We start from the raw sequence: 26,387 nt of genomic DNA, 5'->3' as shown, positions 1-26,387 counted from the left end.
AGTGAAGGGTTGTGTACTGGGTTAATTAAACTGTTTGCTTAAAGCAAATGAAAAGGTGTTTAACCACTTGTTTATACCTGTTCAATTTCTCTTACTGAGGTTTCAGAGACTGATGTCTATCATGAGCAAAAGCATGCTCCAGTTGTAAGATATCACAAAAATAATTATCCCAGTCTTGTAATTATAAACTTTTTTTTCCCATAAACCATTTTCCCATCAGTAGAAATTAAGTACTGTACACAGACATGCTCCTGACTCCTCAAGAAATTTGTGCTACATAAAATAAGGCACTAGGGCCATCTTTCTTAGGCAATGTCTTGGAGACCAAGTGTAGAAAGAACCCAGAGCGTGAATGGAGCCCCTCAGGGAGTGTTTAATGAATGAATAAATCAAAGAAACTCCTCCATTTGTCTGAATCTCTACAGATAAGAGAATCAGCAGGTTTGCTGCCCGGTTCTCCAACCACACGGAGAAGACCCTAAGGCTCACCTCTTCTGTCTTAAACACAAGAGGGTTAGTAAAACAACAACTGGTCAAGTAAGGGCATCAGGTTCTTCCTAAGAGCTGTTCTGCTTCCATACAAGGCATTTTCATTTCAAGCTGAAGTCAGTCCTCGTTTGTGTGTTCTGTATTTGCAAATTCACCTACTCACTAAAATTTATTTATGACCCCAAAATCAACCCTCATGGCACTTTCATGATCATTTGCAGACATGTGCACGTGCAGAGTGGCAAAAATTTGACTTTCCCTGTGTGCACATTCCTGCCAAGGTCGAGCGAGGACATGCTCTGCCTTCTTTTTTCAGCTCTCAAACTGTAAACAAGTATCCTTTTCAGGGTCTGTTTAGTGCCATGTTGTTCACGTTTTTGAGGTGCTCTCTGTTGATGATGGCAGTATTTAAACTAGCCGCAAATACGCTACTGAAATGCTGTCTAGCATTCCTAAGTGTGAGAAGGCCATGAAGTACCTTCCAGAGAATATACCTGAGTTAGATAAACTTCATCCAGGCATGCGTTCCAGAGCTATTGGCTGTGCATCAATGCTAATGAATCAACATTATGTATTAAACACGGTGTCTTCAAACAAAAACACACATAAAACAAGGTTATGTATTGATCTGTTGAAACTGTTCTGATCCGAGGCTGGCAGGAACCCAATCCTGTATTTCTCCTAGGAGCAATGATTTTGTATTCACTAACTGAGGTCTGCGGAGACTTTATGGAACGTAACTGCCAGGAATAAATGAGAACTGGCTTTATTGTTTGATAACTTTGATTTATGAGAAAGAGTTTGCAGACAGAATAATCTCTCTTTGTATTCATCCATCTCATCTTTTTTTTCTTTTTTTTGGCATGCCCTCTTAAAAATAAATTTCTGTAAATCGTACCAAGAGTGAAGAAAGGAAGCAGAAGAAACACCATAAGGTGCTCACTGAGGGCAGATTACATGGGTGTCAAATGCAGAAGTTGCTGTAGGAGACAGGACCCGAGGTCCACCTCAGATGCGACAGCTCCAGGCAAGCAGGCAAGATAAACGGTTTCCCCCAACACCTGCCTCACCGCCTTTCTACTGGCTCTGAAACATCTAAATACCCAGATTGTGTTGTTACTCTGAAAGCTGGGTAGACTAAAAAGGAGCCACTCATGTTCAACTATTTATTACATCAGTCCAAAGTAACTTCCATTCTTTGTCATAAGCACACATAGCTTAGTAAAGCCATCACTTTTTGGGGTATTTTCTCAAGGTAGTCAACTTTCTTTTCCATAATATTTTATTTTGAAGAATGGTTCCATTATTTTCAGCTGACAATTCAATATGGTAAAGGACCCAAGTAAAAATGTCAAATGATTTCCCAACGGTTTAATATCAAGACATACAAAGAGTAGCCCAAAGTGACTAAGTTTACACATACTTATTTACTCTCCACAAAATCTGACACATAAAAATGCAATAGGCATACTCACTTTTTCTGTTAAACGTGGGGCACTGTAAGCAAGTATATTTCCCTCTTCATACTGATAAGTACAGAAAAAATAATCACTACTACAAAAAGACCTAGTTTCCAAAAGAAAGAACTAATATAACCACAAGATCAAAACAAATGCATCTAAACAGGGTCAGAGCTTTGCAATCTCTACAGATAAGAGAATCTGCTGCCTCCAGGAACATCTGAAAACATTCTGAAAGAGGGGCACCTGGGTGGCTCAGTCATTAAGCGTCTGCCTTCCACTCAGGTCATGATCCCGGGGTCCTGGGATCGAGCCCCACATCAAACCCCACATCAAACCCCACATCAAACCCTGCATCGGGCTCCCTGCTCCGCGGGAAGCCTGCTTCTCCCTCTCCCACTTCCCCTGCTTGTGTTCCCTCTCTCGCTGTGTCTCTCTCTGTCAAATAAATAAATAAAATCTTTAAAAAAAAAAAAAACATTCTGAAAGAAAAGCAAGTACGTAAAAAAATGCCATAAATGACTGACTTTAAATGGTAGTAAATGCAAATCTGATTGCCACATTTATAAGGCATTAAAGCTACAATAAGTACGGGAAGTAATGACCACCACTGAAAATTAGTGATTGAATCAGTGTTTTTGTTTTGCTTTTTTAATTGAGGTAAAATTCACATAACATAAAATTAAACCATTAATCATTTTATTATTTTTAAAAGATTTTATTTTTTTTACATTTTTTAAAATTTAAATTCAAGTAATTATAAAGATTTTACTTTTAAGTATCTCTACACCCAACATGGGGCCTGAACTCACAACTCCAAGATCAAGAGTCACATGCTCCGCCGACTGAGACAGCCAGATGCCCCAACCATTAATCATTTTAAAGTGTACAATTCAGGGACATTTAGTACATTAATAATGCTGTGCAACCATCCCCTCTGTCTAGTTCCAGGACATTTTCATCACCCCAAAAGGAAGCCCCCTCTCCATTAAGCTGTCATGTGTACCCCTCCCCCAGCCCCCGACAACCACCATTCTGCACTTTGTCTCATGGATCCTCCTATTCTGGACATTTCATATCAATGGAATCATACAGCATGGGGCTTGTCATGTCTGGCTTCTTTCATTTACCATGATGTTTACGAGGTTCACCCACATTGTAGTGGGTGTTAGTGCCTTGTTCCTTTTTACGGCTCAATCATAGTTCATTGTGTGGATGGACCACACTTTGTTTATGCATTCATTAGCTGGTGGACACTTGGTTTGCTTCTACCTTTTGGTTATTGCAAAGAATACTGCTGCTATGAACACTTGTATGTATGTATTTGTTTGAATGCCTGTTTTAAATTCTTTTGGATTTAGGAATTGCTGGGTCATATGGTAATTTTATGTTTAACCCTGATTTTTTTTTAATCTCATGATTCTGCCCTGTGTCAGTATATATATTACTGATCTGTTTGCTAATTCCTTTCTAAAAGGGGGTAAAAGCCAAGGTCCTGAAAAACCCTGTATTTTTTAAACCTGTTAAATACATTCAAATAAGTATTTGCTTCATTATTTTAAAAAATTAAATGAAATTTAAATTATCTGCTTCTGATTTAATACACTAATTTCCAACGAGACTAAAATAAATGCTATAATTAAATCAAACCATTTTAATACATATTTATTGCTTCCTAAGTAGATACTATATTGTTACATTACCAAAACATCTGTACTCAGGGAATGAATATATACTTGTCCCTACATTTAAGACAAATCAAAATATTTCTACTTACCCACAAATAATATATTGCCTGTGTTTTACTATTGCTCACCAATTCTTTATTATTTGTTGGATTAAAAGTAAGGTAGTTCTGAAATATAAAGTATGGAAATACATTACATTACAATAAATTTTCTGTTTCTCTCTGGCTAAGCTAAATGTTAAAAATAAATAATATTTTTATTATAATAAATAGCTGAGTAGGAATATAAGACAGAAAAAAAACACGGCAGGGGCGCCTGGGTGGCTCAGTCATTAAGCGCCTGCCTTCGGCTCAGGTCATGATCCCAGGGTCCTGGGATTGAGCCCCGCATTGGGCTCCCTCCTCAGCGGGAAGCCTGCTTCTCTCTCTCTCACTCCCCCTGCTGGTGTTCCCTCTCTCACTGTGTCTCTCTCTGTCAAATAAATAAATAAAATCTTTAAAAAAAAAAAAGAAAAAAACACGGCATTTTGTAAGCAATAGGAATATAATTTAAACACTGAGTGTTAAAATTAATGGTCTCAAATGTGTTCCCTTTCTTATTTAGTCTTTTTTTTTTAAAGATTTTTATTTATTTATTGAGAGAGAGAGGGAATGATAGAGAGAGAGCATGAGAGGGAGGAGGGTCAGAGGGAGAAGCAGACTCCCTGCTGAGCAGGGAGCCCGATGCGGGACTCAATCCCGGGACTCCAGGATCATGACCCGAGCCGAAGGCAGTCATTTAACCAACTGAGCCACCCAGGCGCCCCCTTATTTAGTCTTATTTATTATAATTCATCATCTGTAAATTGGAACAAGCAAAAGTAGCACAATATTCACTAATAACCTTTACTCTGTGTCCTTTTGGACAAAAACTGCTGCATACACATTTCTAAATTTGACAAGGCCACAAGGTAACTTGGAATGAATGCCAAATACTGGAAAGAGTTTCTGATTCTTGCCAACATGGTGAATAGCATGGGCTGCCTGGCTCCCTTCCCAAAAATCAACCCTGCAGTAACTATGGAAGTGAGGAAACCACAAAATGCAGAAGCTGAACAACAGCAACAACAGAGTGGAGATCCCTGGGGAGACTTAGGCGCATGTCCTGCCAGGGTATGTGGGTGGGACAGGGTGGCTGCAGCCTGACGTGAAGGGCTGCAGGGGGCAGCCCCAGGAGACAGATTCTAGAAACATGTCTTAAGTTCCATTTCTGCCACCTCTACCCCATCGCCTATTCCTTGCCTACTCCAGGAATGTAAAGGACCAGTGCCAGTGTTTGAGAAGTAATTTCAGGACAGCTCAAAGGCCTGGGGGGTGGGAAGGGGTGGGGAAGGTCAGATGGAAGCAAGTGCGTGGACAAGATCTCACAAAGGCTGGAAATCAGTCGCAAATCACTGCAATCTATGATTCAATTAATCAAAGTTAATCTCTGATTAACTTTGCCAGATGCCAGCAAGAAGCAAAAGTAAGTCTTCCTCGGAGGAAGTTATCATCCTGAGCCTCAAATTATTCCTATACTTTTTAAAGTACGACATTGGGCATTCGATGAAAACATAACCAGGCATATGAAAGAGACATATCTAAATGACTGACAACTGAGGAGGGAAGCAATCATCTGAAAGAAACCCCAGGAGATGTAGGTGCAGTATTGACACACAGACTTGACAATAACTGTGGTCACGATGTGCAAGAAAGTAGAGGGCACGATGGGTAATCTCAGCAAAGAACTCTATTTTTAAAAAGAATTAAATGGAAATTCTAGATCTGAAAAAAATTATTAAAAAAACTCAAAATAGGATTTAATAGAAAATTAAATATAGCCAAAGAAATAATTAGTCAGTATGAAGGGAAGATAAATTATAGGAGAAAATATCCAGACTGAAGGATAAAGACACAAAAGAACAGAAAATATAGACAAGACAATAAGAGACATATAGGACAAGATGGGTCTAATGTACGTATAATTGGGAGTTCCAGAAGGTGAGGAAAGATTTTAAAAAGGTGATAAAAGTAATGTTTAAAGAAGCAGTGGCGGAGAATTTTGCAAAACTGAGGAAAGATAAGACATCCCAAGTTCAAAGAGCCCCAAAAGATGTGTTTTGGGTATTTTTTTTTAGATTTTAATTTTTATTTATTTATCCTTTTTTGTAAGTAATCTCTATGCCCAACGTGGACCTCAAACTCATGACCCAAGATCAAGAGTTGCATGCTCCACTGACTCAGCCAGCCAGCACCTAGTTTTGGATTTTTTTTAAATCAACAACGTATCCATATACATACGGTCATCAAAAACTGCTGACAACCAGCAGAAAATCTTAAAAGCAGCCAGAATGGAGCAGGAAGGGGAAGACACATAACTTCCAAAAGAGGGAACAATAAGATTGACAGCTGGGGCGCCTGGGAGGCTCAGTCGTTAAGCGTCTGCCTTCGGCTCAGGTCATGATTCCAGAGTCCTGGGATCGAGCCCCACATCGGGCTCCCCGCTCTGCGGGAGGTCTGCTTCTCCCTCTCCCACTCCCCCTGCTTGTGTTCCCTCTCTCGCTGTGTCTCTCTCTGTCAAATAAATAAATAAAATCTTAAAAAAAAAAAAAAAAGATTGACAGGTGACTTCTCAACAGAAATGGTGTTAAGTCTGAAGACAATGGAATAACATCTTCAAAGTACTGAAATAAGAGAACTACCAACCTACAATCCTATAGTTAGGGAAAATAGCCTTCAAAAACATAGATAATTACCAAGAGAAATGAAAGCATATATCCCTACAAAGACTTGTGCATGAAATTTCATGCACCTTTGTTTTCAACAGCCACAAATAGGAAACAGTGCAAATGTCTTTTAACAGTGAATAAAGAAATTGTGACATATCCATTCAATGCATGGCTATTCAGCATTAACATTATAAAGGACACATAAAGAATAATAAGAAGGAATAAACTATTGCTCCATACATGGATGAATCTCAAAAATTAAACTGAATGAAAGAAGCCAGAGCCCTCCACAAAAAGAGTCCATTCTGTAAAATTCTGTAAAATTCTAGGGTATGCAAACTAATAAACATTAATAAACAGGACGGTAGATGTTGGGAGATGGGTAGAGGGGGAATTGAGGTTTATTCCCATCACAATGGAAAGTCACTCAAAGACTTGAAGTAAGAGGGGCGCCTGGATGGCTCAGATGGCTAAGCGTCTGCCTTCGGCTCAGGTCATGATCCCAGGGTTGTGGGATCGAGTCCCACATCGGGCTCCTGGCTCAGCAAGGAGCCTGCTTCTCCTTCTCCCTCTGCCTCTCTCCCTGCTCAGGCTCTCTCCTCTCTCTCTCTCTCTCTGTATCTCTGTGTCTCAGATGAATAAATAAAATCTTAAAAAAAAAAAAAGACTTGAAGTAAGAGAGTGATATAATCCGTTTTGCTTATTTAAGAATTATCACTCTGGCTGCTGCAGGAAGACTGGTAGGATTGGGACAAGAGTGAACACAGATCAGCTGGGAGGATGTTGTAGTCATGCAGGGAGCTGTGGTGGCAGTAGAAACGGAGAGGGGAGGAAGGATTTCGGAATGCATCTTCAGAGTACACAGTACTTAAAAGACATAGGAATGTACTTAAAAGACCCAGGAAGAAGGTGTAGCAAGAAAAGGAGCTCCCACAACTCAACCCTGAGGCCTGCCAACAGTTAGAAGGTGTGCAATGAAAGAGGACAAGCAGGGTGCCCGGGTGGCTCAGTCATTAAGCATCTGCCTTCGGCTCAGGTCATGATCCCAGGGTCCTGGGATCGAGCCCCACATTGGGCTCCCTGCTCAGTGGGGAGCCTGCTTCTTCCTCTGCTGCTTCCCCTACTTGTGCTCTCTCTCTCTGTCAAATAAATAAATAAAATCTTTAAAAAAAAAAAAGAAAGAAAGAAAGAGGACAAGCCCACAAAGGAGCCCAGGAAAGGTCAGTGAGCCAGCAGGAAAGGTGTCTTGAACCCCCACTGGGAGGGGTGCTACTGAGGATTTAATAGTGCTCGTTGACTTGGAAACACCACCGACCGACCGTGATAAACACAGATTTGGTAGAGCCATGGGTGGGTGGAAGACAGATCAAAAGAACCAAAATGTTCATCATTAGTAGGATAAATGAGCTGTATTATACTCAAACAAGGAGAGACTATATAGCGGTGAAAATTGATGAATTATAGCTCAATAATCAACATGGATGAATCTCAGAAACAAGGGGGAGAAAATGAAGCAATTATGACTCCAAATATGTAACAAACAAAACAGGTAAAACAAAATAGGATAGTACTGATGGAGGGGTGCCTGGCTGCTCAGTCAGTAGAGTGTGCAGCTCTTGATCTCGGGGTCTTGAATTCCAGCCCTATGTTGGGTATGGAGCCTACTTAAAAAAAGGTGGGGGTGGCGCCTGGGTGGCTCAGTTGGTTAAGTATTCAACTCTTGATTTGGGCTCAGGTCATGATCTCGGAGTCCTGAGATCAAGCCCCATGTCGGGCTCTGCAACAGTGTGGAGTCTGCTTGAGATACTCTCTCTCCCTCTCTTTCTGCCCCTCCCGGGTCACACACACACACACACACACACACACTCTCTCTCTCTCTCTCACTCAAAAAAAAAAAAAAAAGAGAGAGTACTGAGGGATACATACATTGCTAGAGAAAAGTATAAAGGAAAGCAAGAGAATATGTAACACAAAATCTGGGACACTGGTTAACTTTAGAAAGCAAGGTTGGGGATGAGATTGGGGAAGGACGACAAAGGGACTTCTAGGGTTTGGGTGATGCTCTTTCTTGACCTGGCAGTAAACACACAGGTACATTCTGTTTTGTTCCTTAAAATGTACACATTTTACATGTATGCCTTATTAAGCAATGAAAATACAAAGAGATCAAATATTTTGTGCACAAAAAAGCAAGAGATGATGAAGTAAGGAACTGGGTATAGACAGCTCTTCAGAGATGTGTTACTATGAAGAGGTGCAGAGAGCAAGAACTGGAAGGAGATGCGCCGTCAATGGCATTCTCCAAAAATGGGTGACACGAAAGCATGTGCATCTGCGGAGGGGATAACCATCCAGTAGAGGGAGAGCTGATCACTGCAGGAGAGGACCTTGAGCACGTGAGAGGGATGGCATCTCGTGCCCTGGCCTCTCCAACACTTAGAGGGGCAAGACACAGTGGTGAGGTTGAAAGCAGGCTGTAGGCCTGGGAGTGAGAACAGGCCAGTGTTTGTATCCGATGGCCTCCATTCTCTCAACACAAAATGAGAGAGGTCATCAGCCGAGAGTAAGAGGAAGGGCTGGGGAGCTCGGAGGAGGTGAGACAGTTGTCTCTAGAAACGAAACAGCCAGCCTATCAGAAAGCCAGGCCATGCTGAGCGCTCACTCGCCCTTTGTGACTCAAGGCCAAATGGAGGGATTCGGTGCAGCCGGGTGGGCAGGAGGGCAGGCAGGCTGACAGCAGAGCCCTTCCAGACTTGGAGCCTTGCACTGCTGCCCAACAGCACGTTCCGTCGTGACGGAGACGTTCGCTCATCTGCTCAGTCAAACATGGCGGCCACTAGGGTGGCTGGTGAGTACTTGAAATGTAGTAATGTTGAGGAAATGAATTTGTAGTTTTCTCTCACTTTAATTGATTTAAATCTAAGTAGCCACATGTATTCTGCAAAGTTTCATGACATAAAATCACATAAAAATGAGTTGAGTTTCTATATACTAGCAATGAACAATCCAAGAAGGAAATTAAGAACACGAATCCACTTATGATAGCATAAAAATACCTAGGAATAAATCTTAGGTGAAAGATTTGTACACTGCAAGCTACCCTGCTGAAGGAAATTCAAGAAGACATAAGTAAATGGAAAGATGGCCTGTGCCCGGGGATTGTTAAGAGGACAACAACCACCCAAAGCAACCCGCAGATTCAATGCAATCTCTAGCAAAATCCCAGAGGGGCTTTTTGCAGCAATAGAAAAACTCACTACGGCTGGTGGCTACTGTATCGGCTCAGCTTACAAAAGCTGTGAGGAAATTTCTTTCAGAGACCTAGACCTCTGACTGGGTTCTAGGTCCAGCATCCAGCTATGTACTTTCCACAGTGTCTGGCCCATAGTAGGTACTCAGCAAGCGTAGGATGAAGGGTGCAAGGATGAGTAAGACGATGCAGAACAGCAGAGTCAACTTTGTGGGTGTCCTTGGGAAGTCACTTCAAGCAAATTGAGACTAATAATTTCTGGATATTATGAGTAGTCTAGAATAGGAAAGGCTGCTGGACCATGACTTTAGACAAATTATCTAGTAATTAATAGTAGCATTCCACAGATGTTACTAAGTAACTCCTTCTCAGCATGTTTGCACGGATTGCTTGAGATACTTTATGTAAAGAACTTAGCAGCATCTGGCATATAATAAATGCTTAAAAAAATATTGCTAACTATCATCAAGATTAAAATGAGATCAAGGAGGGCGCCTGGGTGGCTCAGTTGGTTAAGCGACTGCCTTCGGCTCAGGTCATGATCCTGGAGTCCCTGGATTGAGTCCCGCATCGGGCTCCCTGCTCGGCAGGGAGTCTGCTTCTCCCTCTGACCCTCCCCCCTCTCGTGTGCTCTCTCTCTCATTCTGTCTCAACTAAATAAATAAAATCTTTAAAAAAAAAAATGAGATCAAGGATATGAAAGTGGTTTTTTACAAACTCTAGTGTACCATAACCAAACTCCAGCAAAACCAAAAGTAGGTTTGGACCTGGGCTCAGTGTAACTGTAGACATATCTTTACAGACTCATAAGGAGCTCACCTGAACACCATACTCTTTGGGAAGGTTGAGCGTACACGCTGGCGTTTCCACTGCTAAAGTCCACCTCCAGATGCAAACTTTCTGTGAGTGACAGCAGATAGAGGAGAATGAGAAGGTTCCTGAAGGCCGCTGAAGTACCCTACACCTCTCGTGCTCACCCTGTAACTTCGGCTCACGGAGCACGGCACCGTGAGCTAAGCCCCATGGAGAGAGCCCCCGACAAGGGGCCATGGGGTCCGGTCGTTCCCCGAGAGCATCACAGATGCCACGTGGCCTGAGCAGAGCTGCTCACCAGGACACACTCGACAGGCTGGCCAGCCCGCTGAGGCTGACTCCAAGGGCCCCGTACCTGGATTTCAGCATCTGAGATGGTTGCCAGATACTTGGCGTCCCGGGTGATGGCTATGGCCCCAATGCCGTTGCCGTCTGGGCAGCTGTCAAATATCGTGTGCACAGGAATGCTGCAGAACAGGGCAGGGGAACACCCATTTTTGGGGTCTGCCTTGCCTCCCAGACAGACTCACTTCAAAAGCCTAACGGCTATGGAGGAACCAAACGTGGTCCATCCGTACAATGGACTATGATTCAGCCGTACAAAGGAATGAAGCGCGGACCCCTGCTATACCAGGGGTGGACCCCGAAAACATCACGTGAAGTGAGAGAAGACTGGCACAAAGACCACATGTTGTATGAGTCCACTGATAAGAAAAGTCCAGAATTAGGAAATCCATAGGGACAGAACGCAGATTGGTGGCTGCCAAGGGGAATGGGAGTGACAGCTGATGGTTTTGGGTTTTCCTTTTGGAGGGTTGAAAATATTTTGGAACCAGGGGCGCCTGGTTGGCTCAGTCGGTGGAGCATGCAACTCCTGATCTCAGGGTTGTGAGTTCGAGCCCCACGCTGGGCATAGAGATTACTTTAAAATCTTTTTTTTAAAAAGCAGTTGGAATACAGGTGGTGATCACACAACACTGTAAATGTGCTAAATGCCATTGAACTGCATACTTTACAATAGTGAATTTTACATTATGTGAATTTTACCTCAATTAAAAAAAAAAAAAACTAACTCAGCATAAGCAAACGTGCTATTTGTTCTCTTCATGAAGTCAGCCATCACTCACTATTGAGTGCTGATTCCGTGCCAGGCACGAAGGATGGAAATATGAAAAAAGATGCCTGGGACAATACCCCAGCTCTCAGGAAAACAAGCGCCCTCCCACCTAAGCGGGAATATAAATAAGCCTAAGCTTTCTAGACAGCAACTTAGCTGCATCTATTAAAATTTTAAATATACATACCCTATGACCCAACAATTCCTCTTATACAGCATTTTCCCAGAAAAACAATAGCAAAAGTAAACAGATAGATATAAATTCATGTTCACTGTGGCACTGCTTTAATGGAAAAAAATCTGGAAACAACACAAATATCCATGGATGTGGGAACTGTTAAAAAATATCATGACATAACCATATAATGAAAAACTAGGCTATTTTCAAAAAGAATGAGGTAGATGTGGGAAGGTGACCAAAATTTTGTGAAAAAAGCAAACTGCAAAACAGTGTAGGTAGCATCATCCTGAGTGAGGGAGAGAAAGTGCATGCATTTCTGTGCACAGAAGAGTCTAGAGGACGGGACTCCAAACTAAACAAGGGTGACTCTGGAGACGTGTTTGGGTGAGGAGGGACTTTCATTTTTTTTTCCCTCATTCACTTCTGTACTGTGTCACTGGCAAGACTGTAGACCGTAAGAAGCAGGCAAAGCCTTGTCACATGCAGAATTAAATTAGATATTTAAGTATCTAAGAGAGCCCAAGAGATGCAGGAGACAGCAGAAGCAAGGATGGGAGCGATGGGGTGAGCGGCAGCATGGGGGACAGGGAGTCCCCGACCTGCACTGGCAGTGAAGGGCCGGTGGTAGGAAGTCCTAACCCACATACATGGGCTGGTGGTTCCCCACCGTTTTTCATTACGGAGCCCTTGGTACAGGAAACATCAACAGGCCTCAAAGGTCACTTCGGGGCCCCAACTGGCTGGGTCCAAGTCTGTGCCCCAGCTGAGGACCTGGCTGGTTCTCTGTCACTTGAGAAGACCTCATCCCCCTGGGAAGTAGCCCCCAAATTCACTTGGGAAGGCAGTCCTAACACTGTTGTGAATGACACAGTGATGTCCTTAGTGGGGAAAAGCATCTTATCCCTGTGGATATTCAGAATTAAATATAGAGACGGTGATGTCAGTTGGGCCTGTACTATAAACGTATTGGTGGGAAGAGAATTTGTTTATTTTGTTTAGGAATGGGTGATGTTTAAGAGAATTTAACATATTAGAGCCTCTGATGGATTAGATTTGTGATTCTAATTTAAAGCCTGTAGTTGATTTAGACTTGTGATTTTAAATTCAAATCACATTGGTTTATAAACAATATTAGAATACTTATGAGAACTTAAGATTTGCCATAGTTATGTCTAATTTATTAGATTTACAAGAATTACTTAAGTATGGGTGAAGGGTTTATTTTTTAATCAGACTACTAAAGACCTTAAAGATAAAACCAAATATATTCAATTTCTAAGTGCAGTTTAAAAATGTTTAAAAGGAATTAATAATCAAATCTATGAGTGGGGCCAAACATTAATCAAAACCCCCTTAAAGGCAATTGCAAAAATATGCTAGATTTATAAAAGGAGTAAGATTTATAAGTTGAATGAAAAGCTTAAGGAAAAACTATGGTTCTTATAACTTTAATAAAGTGAATATTCATTCTAAAACCAAATAATCTTTTCTGGGTCCCAAAGTCATCATTTACTATATCATAAAATTATATGGACATATTGAATTGTTAACCACAGAGGCACTTTGTAATTAAAAAGAAAAAATCACCGCCAGGGTCACCCCCCCCCCCATCTAGTGGGGGAGACAGCTTTTCAAGCAAGAAAAAAGCAAAGAATAAACAGTTTTTAGGGGGCCAGCCATGCCTGGGGAAGGGGCGCTATCAGCAACAGCTTCAGAGAAGAGACGCGCGAGGGGCCCGCCCTTCCTGCCTGCGGATTCTCGGTCACAGGATGTAACAACTTTCCCTCGTGTGTAAGTCGGATGTCCCAGTACTTGCAGCTGGAAACATGTGACAGCCACAGGTGACAGCTAGTCACGCAGAGGGGGAATTTCACTTTCTGGTGGCCGAGTTCCTGTGGCTATGATGCAAGATGCATTTTCCCTCTAACACAGGCTGGGTTGGCAAGAGGCAGCCTCTGAAGGGTGTTCAGCAGGGAAGCAACACAATCAGATTTTGCGTTTGGGAGATCACACTCAAAAGGCTGTGGAGAAAAACCACGTGATGCTACATGATGATGTTCACGTATCTGTATTTAAGACAACAGCAAATACTCTGGAAGGAAACACACCAAATTAACTACCTCTAGGAAGAAGACAAAGATTGGAGATGGTGGCCAAAGGAGACATTAGCTTTCAATTAAGAGATTATTAAAAATCAACAGATAAGTAGATAAGCAAAATTGGTATATCCATGCACTAGAATCTTGAAAAGAAAGGAAGAACTGATTCATATGCTACAACACAGGAGAACTCTGAAAACATTATGCTGAGAGAAAAACCAGACACAAAAAGCCACATATGATTTACGGACATAAAATGACAACAGGCAAACCCAGAGAGACAGAAAGTAGATGAGGGGCTGAGGGGAGGGAGAGTGGGGAGCTCACTGGCACAGAGTTTCTGTTTGGGGTGATGAAAATGTTCTGGAAATAGTGCCGATGGTTGCACAACATTGTGAATGTAATTAATGCCACTGAATTATGTTTAAAAATCGTGAAGATGGGGCACCGGGGTGGCTCAGTCAGTAAAGCAGCTGGCTCTTGGTTTCGGTGCAGGTCATGATCTCAAGGGTCCTGGGATTGAGCCCAGCATCGGGCTCTGTACTCAGCGAGGAGTCTGCTTGAGGATTCTCCCTCCCTCTCCCTCTGCCCATCTCCCTACTCACGCTCTCTTGCTCTTAAATAAATAAATATATATATATCTTTTTTTTAAAATTGTGAAGATGGTCAATTTTATGTTATGGATATTCTACTACAATAAAACAAAATCCCCATTCTGGAGGCTGGGCTTCAGAGTGAAGCTGCAGAGAAGGAAGCCAGCCATGCGAGAGCCCGGATGACACCAGGTGGGGCAGGGGCAGTGGAGGTGGGTTCAGAAGTCATCTGGGAGGAGATGCAACAGGGCTTTGGGACATTTTAGCAGGAGATACCCATGGGACATGCAGGTGGAATGTTCTCCAGCAGCTTCCTCATCCGAGAAAAGAGGAAATATGAGGTGGTTATGGAGATGAAGATGGTATGGTTTCAAACCCCAGGTCTGTTCCCTCCTGGCTGGAGAACAGTACCAACCGAATCCTCACCACCTCAGGCTAGAGGAAACAGAGTCTCAGAAGGTGGATGAAAACCAAGGGGACATGGTATCAGAGAAGCCAAGAAATGAAGTGTCAAATGCCGCCAAGATGTCCAGTAAGATAAGGACCAGGATTAAGTAACATGGCCCCAGGAGGTCGCCAGTCACCTGGGGGACCTGTATCTTAGAACATCCAACATAACTTTCCAGAACACTCGAGAGCATTAAACACAACTTCTTCCTAATCGTGCCCAACTGGACTCATCCACCCCCATGTCACCCCACCCCCCCACAACCCAATCAGGGCCTTACAATCTTATCAGTTAACCTAGCACTGCACTCTGCCTCTAGGACCGGGAACTAAGAAAACTCACGTATGAGCATCTATCACGGGCCATGTACTGTGTGCTCTCCTGGTCTTCATGACAGTCCTGTAAGGTAAGTGTAATGCGCTGAGGGCCCCCTCAAAAGTCATGTCCACCCAGAGCCTCAGAATGTGAGCGTTATATGGGAATAGGATCTTTGCCGGTGTAGTTAGTTCAGATGAGGTCATGCTGGATTAGGATGGATCCTAAATCCAATGGCTGCTGAACTCAGAGAAGACACAAAGAGACACACAGGTGAGAATGCCATGTGAAGACAGAGGCAGAGACTAGAGTGACTAGTCTGCCAGCCAAGGAACGCCAAGGACTGCCAGCCGCCACCACTGGAGCAGGTTCTCCCTCAGAGCCCCAGAAAGAACCACCCCTTCGGGCCCCTGACTTCAGACTTCCAGCCTCGTGAACTGTGAGGGAATAACTCTCTGTTATTTTAAGCCCCTCGGTGTGTGATAATATCTTAGAGCAGCCCAAGGAAACTAAAACAGTGGGTATGATTAGCCTCCTTTTTTGTAGGTGGGGAAAGTCACTTCACTTCTCCGGGCCTCCAAGCTGGGTTAGTGTGAGTTAACCTCCCTCAGTCCCATCTACTCTGGGACACTGCCAAACCAGGTTTCTGGGCCTAAGGAGCCAAGAACTGTAAATGGGAAATTCACCAAGGGAATGTCACTTGATCAGGCCTCAAGGCAACAAGATGGCCAGCCTCCCCAGGCCGCTTCACCCTCACCCGGCATCCCGTCACTGGCTTCTGCATGCCCAGACCGGCATTACTCATTTGTTGCAGATCACTATGCTAGGTAGGAGAAAGCAGGACTGCACCAAGCCTACCCTGTGAAGGAGTCCCATATAATTATCAGGCAGTTGGGCCCTTTGTCAGCCGTGGCAATCCACCGCCTGTCTTCACTGATGCAGAGGCAGGAGATCACATTAGGGTGGCCCTGCAGAAATGCACAGAAAATGCTTTGAAACATCAAGGACAGTAGGAGAGGCTGGGGCCCCAAAGAGAGAACTAAGCTCCCTTTCCAGGTTCACCTGGCTGAAAATTCCACTCCTACGGCCTTTCCCTGGCATTTCTCCATAGCCAGTGGTTTTCAGATTTTCTCTCCCTCAAAACCCCGAAGGACAAGTCACACTCCCCACGAGGACAGGGGCTCCCTACAGGTCTAGGCATGTGCCCAACTCTGAACCCAGCTTGAAAATAAATGTTGGGGTTCTGCCCAACCGCCAGCCCCCTTGAAGCCCTGCTGGCCTCATCTCCCTAAAACAGTGTCCACATCAGGTCACTGAGCAGCTCCGGAGCAAAAGCCTCTTCACTGGTCTCTCTGCTTTCCTTCCCATCCCCCGACAATCCTTGCCCAGTAACTCAGGAACCTTCTGGAAACACAAACAAGATGGTAGTGGTCCCTGCCAGGAAATAGCCCGTTTCCTCCCTTCTTCGTCTCCCCTTGCTCACTCCGAGTCAGCCATACCGGCCTCCTTTCTGGGCCCCGTGGGCAGGCCTGCAAACCTGGAGCTCTCTGGGTCTGGAATGCTCCTCCCCAGACTGCCCCTGGCTGGTTCATTCTCCTCAGTCAGTCAGATCTCGGCACAAAGGGCACGTTTGCATTGCCAGCCCGCCCAGTCGGACGGCCATCTCTCACTCTTGATCTCTCTCCTGCAGCAGTCCACATTGCCTTTGGAGTGCTTGTTATAATTCGTAATTGTGTGGGGAGGGCAGACATGTAGGACACCAGGGAGGCACAGAGGGCACTGGAAATACATGAAGATGCTCAAGGGAGGAAGGCATAAGGACGACAACCATCCTACTCGACGCTTCCACGTCAGGGGACCTACATTCAAGACCTGGCTTCACCAGGCACCAGTGCCGCCTTGGGCAAGTCAGTTAAACCGCTCTGAGCCTCAGTCTTTTCTTCTGTAAAATGGGGATATTAACACCCACTCCTCAGCATGATTATGAGGATCAAAGCCCTTTTAAACCTGCAAAGCCCTCTAAGTGTTAAGTAGGTCCAAATCCCTGCTGAAGCCTTTTGTGTACCCCATGGTACTGTGGAGACAACATGATCTGTCCTGACCACGGTTTTACGGAAATGTAAAAATACAGATATCTTAAATTCTTGTTGCTATAAAATTAAAATCAATTGCTGTTTGTAAATTGATTCTGATTAGAAACAGAGACAATGAACAATAAAATGTGTTTCTAAAGGCAAGACTTGCTATAGTTCAGGGGCACCTGGGTGACTCAGTTGGTTAAGCATCTGCCTTTGGCTGAGGTCATGATCCCTGGCTCCCTGCTCAGTGGGAAGTCTGCTTCTGCTTCTCCCTCTCCCTCTGTCCCTCCCCTTGCTTGTACTCTCTTTCTCTCAAATAAATAAATAAAATCTTAAAAAAAAAAAAAAAAAGACTTGCTATAGTTCAGAAGAGAGGTAGGAAAACATGATAGTGACATAATGAAGTCAGCCCTTGGAATAAAAGACAAAATGCTATATTCTAGTGAAAAACAACCTCTTTTACTTGTAATTAAAAACAACAACAACAACAACAACTTGCAGGGGCGCCCGGGCGGCTCAGTCGGTTAAGCACCTGTCTTCAGCTCGGGTCATGATCCCAGGGTCCTGTGATGGATCCCCCACATCGGGCTCCTTGCTCAGCAGGGAAGTCTGTTTCTCCCTTATGCTCTCTCTCACTCGCTCTCTCAAATAAATAAATAAAATCTTAAAAAGCAACAACAAAAACTTGCATACCTGAAGATGGTGCTGAGTATTCTTGAAAACATTGTAGATGACCGCAGTGTGAGCACAGACATACAGAATAACTCTCTGGTTTTCGTCTCGAATATAGTAAACAGGAAGAGAACTGTTCCATCCGAAAGCCCAAGTCATGGTCTGGAAGACAAAGGCAAAAACCATCAAGACACTAAGTGTGCCGAGCCCAGAGCTGTGATGCCAGGCACCCTTGGCACAGTCTCTGGAGGAGAAGGATTTCACATCATCAGTCCAAAAAGGAGAAATCACTTCACGAATGTCCTCAACTGCGTGCTACGGTGCGGATGACCCTTGAAACCACCTTGCTGAGTGAAAGCAGCCAGACACACAGGGCCGCACGGTGCATGCTCAGTCAGATCCATAGAGACAGAAAGGAGCTTAGTGGCTGCTGGGGGCCTGGGGAAGGTGGGTGGGGGGTGACTGCTACGGGATATGGACTTCTCTTGTGGGGGATGGAAACGTTCTGCGATTAGACAGTGGTGATGGTTGCACAACCTTGTGAACATGCTAAAAAACAACGGATGGTATGCTTTAAAAGGGTGAATTTTACGAGGATGTGGAGAAATTGCAACCACTGTGCACTCTTGGTGGGAATGTGAAATGGTGCAGCTGCTGTGGAAAACACCATGGAGATCTCTCAAAAAACTGAAAGCAGAATTACCATATAATGCAGCAATTACACTTCTGGGTATATATCTCAAAGAACTGAAAGCAGGGTCTCAAAGAGACATTCGTATGCCCATGTTTATAGCAGCATATTTCACAGAAGCCAAAAGGTAGAAGCAACCCACGTGTCCCTCGACGGATGAATGGATAAACTCAGTCAGATCCATAGAGACAGCCTTCCATTAAGTGAAATCCACCAGTCACAAAAAGACAAATACGGTAGGATTCCACTTACATGTTCCCTAGAGGAGTCAGATCCGTAGAGACAGAAAGTAGATGGTGGTTGCCAGGGGCTGGGCTGGGGAACAGGGAGTTTTTCAATGGGTAGGGACTTTCAGTTTTGCAAGACGAGTTCCAGGCATTGGTTGCACCACAGTGTGAAATGTACTTACTACTACGCTGTACACTTAAACATGGTCAAGATGGTAAATTTTAGGGGCGCCTGGGTGGCACAGCTGGATAAGTGACCAACTCTTGGCTTTGGCTCAGGTCCTGATCTCAGGGTCATGGGACTGAGCCCCATGTCAGGCTCCGCGCATAGGCTGCTGAAGACTCTCTCTGCCCCTTCCCACCCTCCCTTTCTCTCTCTCTTTCAAATAAATAAATAAATCTTTAAAGAAAGATGGTAAATTTTACTTTATGTGTATTTTACCATAATTTTAAATTTTAAGAGGGTGAATTTAATGGTATGTGAATTATACCTTGCTTAAAAAAGTCAACAGTAAACAGAAGAACGTCCTATCCTTCCACTCCTCAGAACCTAGACTGCTCAGTACCTGACACAGTGAGCACTTAATATTGTGAAATTCAATTTACTTCATGAAAATATATGGAATGGACAAGTTACAGTATAGTCACTAAGGAACTTCATAAGAAAGGCAATTATTCAGCCGCGAATATTTGGTCCTCATATATCATTTTCCTTGGAAGAATAAAGCATAAAGAGATAAAATTCCCTCAGCATAATTAAAAATTCCATATTGCCAGGAATAAATCCAAAATAAAAATTTTCTGAAATGAAAAATTAGAGGTACTATAAATCTGACTACTACTTTTAATCCAATAGTAGTTTACTTATGCATATTTTTGTGTTCAAAGTCTTTTATAAAAATCATGGATAAACAAACTGTGGATTCATACAAGGGAGTATTATGCAGCAATAAAAAGAAATGAACTGGGGCGCCTGGGTGGCTCAGTTGGTTAAGCGACTGCCTTCGGCTCAGGTCATGATCCTGGAGTCCCGGGATCGAGTCCCACATCGGGCTCCCTGCTCGGCAGGGGGTCTGCTTCTCCCTCTGACCCTCCTCCCTCTCATGCTCTCTGTCTCTCATTCTCTCTCTCGCAAATAAATAAAATCTTAAAAAAAAAAAAAAAAAAAGAAATGAACTAGCAAGCCAGGAAAAGACATGGAGAAATCTTAAATGCATTTTGCTAAGTGAAAGGAGCTAAGCTAAAAAGACTTCACAGTGGGGACGCCTGGGTGGCTCAGTGGGTTAAGCATCTGCCTTCGGCTCAGGTCATGATCCCAGGGTCCTGGGATACAGCCCCGCATTCCGCTCCTTGCTCAGCGGGGAGTCTGCTTATCTCTCTCTCTGCCCCTCCCCCCACTCATGTTTTCTCTCTCTCTCTTTTTGACAAATAAATAAAGTCTTAAAAAAAGACTTTACACTGTATGATTCCAACTACATGACATTTTGGAAAAGGCAAAACTATGGAGACGATAAAAAAACCAATGGTTGCCGGGGAGAGAGGGGGTGAAGGGAGGGATGGAGAGTGGGGCATGAGGGACTTGAGCGCAGTGACACTACTCTGTAGGACACTACAATGGTGGATACACCTCGTTACACCTTAGTCAAAGCCCAGAGAATGTTACACCACGAGGAGTGACCCCTAAGGTGGATGATGGACTTCAGTTAATAATAACGATCAATATGAGCTCATCAACTGTAACAAATGTCCCACACTAATGCAAGATATTAACGAAAGGGGAACCTGGCGTTGGGGGGGGGCACAAGGGAGTATATGGGAACTCTGTGCTTTTTGTTTCGTTTGCTATAAATCTAAACTGCTCAAAACAATAGTCCATTTAGGGGCGTGTGGCTGGCTCAGTCAGTAAAGCCTACGACTCTTGATCTCCAGAGTGTTCCAACCCCACACTGGGTGTAGAGATTACTTAAAAAAAAAACAGTCTGAGGCCAATCAGTCAAATGTGGTAGCGTCTAAAGTGATGGCTAAGTGATCTGAGATTTTTGGTAACGAATTCACTCAGTATTAACAGAACTTCCTTGCTCAAGCAGCACTCACATTAACTGAAACCACACAGTATCAACTGCATTTGCACTAGTTTCACCATTCATGGTGAATGATCATGGAGACAGCCGTCTCTTAAAGCAATCTTCCAAAACACGAACACAAACGCTATTGTCAAAGCCAGATTGCACTACATTTGACAATCATAAGAGTCGTCCTCATAAATGCATGATACCTCGTTTTCTGGGCTGGAGACAGTATCTATGGTTATGCCCATTTACCCTGAGCACTGTGAGTTATTCCAGGCCTTTGGGATAAGGCAGGACATCCCAAAGGAAAAGGGGGATGCCGCGGGCAGAGAGAGGGCCAAGAGCACACTCCCTGAAGCACCTCTGGTGAGAACAAATCAGAAGTAACACACAGCCATCAATAATAGAGAACTGGTTGAATTTAAAATGAGGAAGTGGACCTACATGCCCAGATACAGAAAATCCTCCGAGACAGGGTAAGTGGAAAGACATTCTGCGGTAATGCAGAAGATCTTACTGGTAAAGAAAACAAAACCTAAGGTGTCATGGGGGGTGTGCACGCACACAGGAGCGCACAGACAACATGTCTGCAGATGCCCAGGAAAACGTCTGGAAAGATACACAGTTACACCAAACGGTAGTCACCTCAGGGAAATGGATTTGGTGTGGTCTGTGCAAGAAGAGGAATCTGCTTGAAATTTTTTTATTTTTTATTTTTATTTATTTATTTTTAGAGGGGGGAGAGACAGAGGGAGAGAGAATCCCAAGCAGGTTCCATGCCCAGCGCTGAGCCGGATGCGGGGCTCCATCTCACAACTCTGAGATCATGACCTGAGCTGAAATTAAGACTCAAACACTTAACTAACTGAGCCACCCAGGCGCCCCTGCTTTAAATTTTTTTTAAAAGAGCACCTATTAATTTTAACATAAAGAAAAAAAAACAATACAGGAATGGGGAAAAAAAAGGAAGTGTCCTCAAAGAACTAAACAAATTTGCAGGAGGAGGTGGTCTAGAAGAGTTGGGTTCTGCAGTGAGCCCAAAGCTAACAGGCGACCCAAACCCCTGGCACAGAGGTCACTTGCTCTCATTAGTGATATCATCTGATGTCTTGTTAGCTGGCTAAACAAGACAAAGTCTTAATGGGCTCTATTAACTTATTATTATTAACTTATTCTTTCTTTCACACTTGATCTTAGCCAAAAGGCCGAGAAGCGATTATTATTCTTTCAGATTGAGCAAGCACAAACTTTGACCTTGAACTCCACTGCTCAAAGTAAACCCAATCTACAGAAAGGAGGCTGTCAGTTGTCTGCATCGCCCACTAGGCATTTTCCATCATCCTCATCGTCATTACCATCCTTGCCACCATCATCATCATCATCATCATCTAGATGTGAACACTCATCAAGTGCTCACTGTGTGTCGGGAACTACATTAAACACTTTATGTACATTCAACCACTTACAAATCTTCCAAAGGCGGAATCTACAGGGGAAAAAAAGGAGATGAATCCTAGGAAGCAATTTTCAGGAGCAGATGGAAAAAGAAGGGAAAAACCCTCCTCTTCCTTCTCTTGGTAAATGATAATATTTGTATTCCTTGCAGATGGCGCCTCCCTGGAATATTGTTGTGACAGCAAAGGCAGGTTCCTTTGGACCTCCTGGTGCTTTTCTCAGTGGCTTTCACTTTTTCCAACCTTTCACTTTCTGGTCCATTTCCGAATGGATAGTTTTAGGAGCCCGTAATGGTTTTAGGAGCTTGTAAAGAGGTATCAAGCCAGCTAAGGCAGAAGAGGTGAGGAGAGGAGAGAAAGAGGAAAGGAATGGAGGAGGAGGAGGAAGTGAGAGAGAAGGGGAAGGGAGGAGAGGGGGAGGGGAGGAGAGGGGGAGATGGAGCTTGAGTCTCCCACAAGAAACAGCACCCTGTGCAACAGACAAACCACGTCCGGAATGTCCTGCCTGCGGAGCAACACTGTTGGACCCAGATGCAGCGCTCCTGTCACACATGTCAGCCCAGAGTGCTGAACTGAACTTTAGAACACACGAGTCTATTATTAGTTCAAAAGGGATCTTTCTGGTGGTATTTTTTTCCCATATGCATAAAATTCCCTTATTTCACAATGCTCTCAAAGCACTGGAGGAAATTAAAAAGCATGTTACACTTACCAAAGGATACACGTTGGCACGGTCATCCTTTTGAAACAAAATGTCCTCGCTGGTAGACACCAGTGATTTCTCCGGGATCTCTGCTTTAGACTGGAATTCTTTCTCTTGTTCGTCACTTAAGTATGATAATCTTTTCTCTTCTCTCCTTTCTCGTCCCAATTCATCTTGGGGCATCTGGTCGATTTTCTCCCTGAGCTCGCTTGAGGACTGTGTTTCAGGGAAACTAATATCTTGTTCCTCAGAAAGGGTTTGATCCAAATCAAGAAATCTTAGTTCTGAGCTCAAGTCTCTTAAAAGCTCATTTGTTTCCGAATGCTCTGATTCTAATGCATGCTTTGATTCGCTAAGGGTTCTCTTAAAAAAGAAATAAAAGAAGATTGTGATTCCAAATACAGTGTGTAGCTGCTTCATTCCCTCCTTTACTTTCCTTTCTGTTCCTATTCAGCCAGCCTTAGTGTTCGCCTCACATTGAAACTATGAAGTGTTTTAAAAAGGAGTCTGGGGAGCACCTGGGTGGCTCAGTTGGTTATCTGCCTTTGGCTCAAGTCATGATCCTGGGATCCTGGGATGGAGCCCCACATTGGGCTCCCTCCTCAGTGGGGAGCCCGCTTCTTCCTCTCCCACTCCCCCTGCTTGTGCGCTCTCTCACGCGCTCTCTGTCAAATAAATAAATAAAATCTTAAAAAATAACAATGATTAAAAAAAAATAAAAAGGAGCCTGGGACATTTTGTACTTAAATAGCATGAATCATGGGTGTGCCCGGTATATTCTTGGCCTACTAGCAGAACCACACAACAAAACCATTCTTCTAAGTGGCACTGGTTGTCTCCAAGGATGGACGAGTCACAGAGTCACTTCTCCTTGGACCACAGCTGAGTCCTCCTTCAGGAGGAGGGCCTACATTACTACGATCATGCTGACTCTGTTCTTAGACAAGCACACTCTAACTAACCCCTAGGAGCTCTTTACGTCAGCTCCGCTGCACACCTCCTCCAGGAAGCTTTCCTTGACCATCCTCCTAGCTGGGCTAAGTCCTTGTTTTTTGTTTTTTAAATATCTTCCATGCATCTCTCAATCACTGCACTTAGCATATTGTTTTATGGTGTTCAGGTATCAGTCTGCCTCCCTACACACCCTAGAGCTCCTTAAGTGAATGGATTGTATCTTATTTGTATTATCCCCATAGCCTGGCATATGGTAAGCATTCAATGATTCTGAATAAATGAATGAATGACTTAAAATTACTACTTACTAGGGAAGTTCCTGACATGACTGACTGGGAATCAGTCAATGTAAGTCTCTTCAAACTGGTCATGGACTTGGTGACTTCTGGAGGCTTCACTGTGGTTTCTTCCTGTCCCGCAGCCCCCTCCTCCTGTGCTGCTCCGGGCTTTTCCTCTGTTTCTTCTCTGACGGCCTCCTCCTCCCCCCCATATTCTTCCCCCTCTTCCTCCTCCTCCCCTTCGTCTTCCTCTTCCCATTCCTCCCCTTCTTCCTCCTCCTCCCCTTTTTCTTCCACTCCTTCCTCCTTCTCCCATTCCTCCTCCTCCCCCTCTTGTCCTTTCTTCTCTTTCTCCTCTACTCCTCCCCCCATCTCCCCTGGCTCCTCTTCCTCCATTCTTTCCTCCTCCTCCGCTTCCCCTTCCTCCCCATCCTCCCATTCTTCCCCTTCCTCCCCCTCCTCCCCCTCTTCCCCTTCTTCCTCCCTTTCCTCCCCCTCCTCCCTTTTCCCTCCCCTCCTCCCCTCCTCCCTTTCTTCGTCCCCCACCTCCTTTTCCCCTTCCTCCCCCTCCTCCCCTTTCTCCTCCACTCCTTCCTTCTCTTCCTCTTCCTCTCTCCCTTCCTCCTCTCCTTCCTCTTCCTCCTCCTCTTGCTCCCCCTCCTGCTGAGGCTCTTTCCGTACTAATATGTCATCTTCTTTTAATTCCTGTTGCATACTTTCCACCTCTCTATAATATTGGTTATACTCTTCTTCCATTTCTGTTTCTCCATCTTCTTCTGCTTCTTCTAGTGGGGACTCCCCTGCATCTGACATTCTTCTTTGTGGAGTTTCCTTTAGAGAAATTTTGACCATAACAATCAGTAGTTCCCTCTGTTTCCCATTTTAATTTCCTGGTGCACTAACCTATCGATGAAGTGTGCAATACCAGCTCTGGTTCCTTTCCACAGGAATGAAAGGAATCTCATACTTCTGGGAAAGCCTGTCCCAAATCTAAAGCATATTGATGCCGGGGCCTCATCTTTCTAGGAATAACTTTAGAGCATTGTAACTCACTTTATGTATATTCATATTCCCACAGGCAGCAAACTGACAACCCAGGCATTAACAACAATTCTAATAATGTAAATAAGGGCACAAGCAGTGGCTTAGTGGTTAAAAGCATGGGCTTTGCAGTCGGCCTCTCCTAGCACTGAATCCTGGTTCCACCACCCGCTTGCTCTGTGACCTTGGGCAAGTCACTGTACCCCCTCAGAGTCCAAATTCGCTCACAGGCAGAATAAGAATGAGAACCCTAAATTCTGGGGTTGAGATGACACGTAAAATGCTCAACGCAGCTGCCGCAGAGGGCTTGAGAAAGGCAGCAATCGTTTACAAAGTTTAACAGCCTTCTAACATAGTCTCTCATTTATCTCTTCCGACAAACTTGAGTTCGAGGCTCTGGGAGTCGAAGTGACTTAATCAGATCACACCGCTGGAAAGAGGCAGACCTCTCTAACGCTCGGTTCCTCCGGCCGAAAAAGCATTGCTACGATTCCGAGCCCGGGGCCCTGAGCACGGGGCCTGCTCGGACTGCAAACTTTGCGGGCGCATCTTGATGCGGGGGGTCCAGGGGAAGGGAGGAAAGTGGGGGGGGCTGTGGGGGGGGGCACACAACGCCCAGGCGCGGCTCCTTCCTCCAGCTCAGGTCTCTCTGAGGCCGCCCCGGGCCCCCGCCCAAGTGGGGCGAGCGCCCCCCACCCCGCGGGGCACCAGGCCCTCCTACGCCAGGGCCCCCGCCCCCGACTCACAGAGCGCGCCCTCCGACGGCCTCACAGGCCAGGCCCTCCCGCCGCCTGGACCCCTCGGTCACCTCCGCAGCCTCCAGCGGCCGCCGCTTTCTCCTTCACGCGCTCCCTAGCTACGGTTGCCACCCAAGCCCCGTCCCCCAGGTAACCGCCGCCACGGCGACCGGCCGTAAAGCGGGAGGGCCGGCCGGTGGTCACGTGCCCGAGGCTCTGCGGCGGGCGGCCCGGCACGCCCCCTGGCGGTCCCCGCGGAGAGGCGCGGCTGCGGCCCCCGCGGC

General features: G+C 44.7%; 1 protein-coding gene across 1 annotated transcript in view; it reads right to left on the bottom strand.

The window, feature by feature from the left end:
• The window catches only part of CFAP251 (cilia and flagella associated protein 251), a 72,481-nt gene extending 46,177 nt beyond the window's left edge, over positions 1–26,304 (bottom strand). The window contains exons 1-11 of the mRNA XM_078061030.1: positions 26,113–26,304; positions 24,914–25,156; positions 24,623–24,634; positions 24,356–24,523; positions 23,103–23,456; positions 17,971–18,111; positions 16,058–16,167; positions 10,802–10,913; positions 10,453–10,533; positions 3,727–3,804; positions 1,965–2,015 (exon numbers count right to left, since the gene is read on the bottom strand). Coding sequence (XP_077917156.1) covers positions 1,965–2,015; positions 3,727–3,804; positions 10,453–10,533; positions 10,802–10,913; positions 16,058–16,167; positions 17,971–18,111; positions 23,103–23,456; positions 24,356–24,523; positions 24,623–24,634; positions 24,914–25,138 — 1,332 coding nt within the window. The 5' untranslated portion in view covers positions 25,139–25,156; positions 26,113–26,304. The remainder of the gene's footprint in view (positions 1–1,964; positions 2,016–3,726; positions 3,805–10,452; positions 10,534–10,801; positions 10,914–16,057; positions 16,168–17,970; positions 18,112–23,102; positions 23,457–24,355; positions 24,524–24,622; positions 24,635–24,913; positions 25,157–26,112) is intronic.
• Positions 26,305–26,387: the final 83 nt, after the last annotated feature.

The sequence above is a fragment of the Halichoerus grypus genome, chromosome 13, assembly GCF_964656455.1.
Source record: "Halichoerus grypus chromosome 13, mHalGry1.hap1.1, whole genome shotgun sequence".
Taxonomy (NCBI): domain Eukaryota; kingdom Metazoa; phylum Chordata; class Mammalia; order Carnivora; family Phocidae; genus Halichoerus; species Halichoerus grypus.
This window is presented reverse-complemented; position numbering and strand designations above follow the sequence as displayed.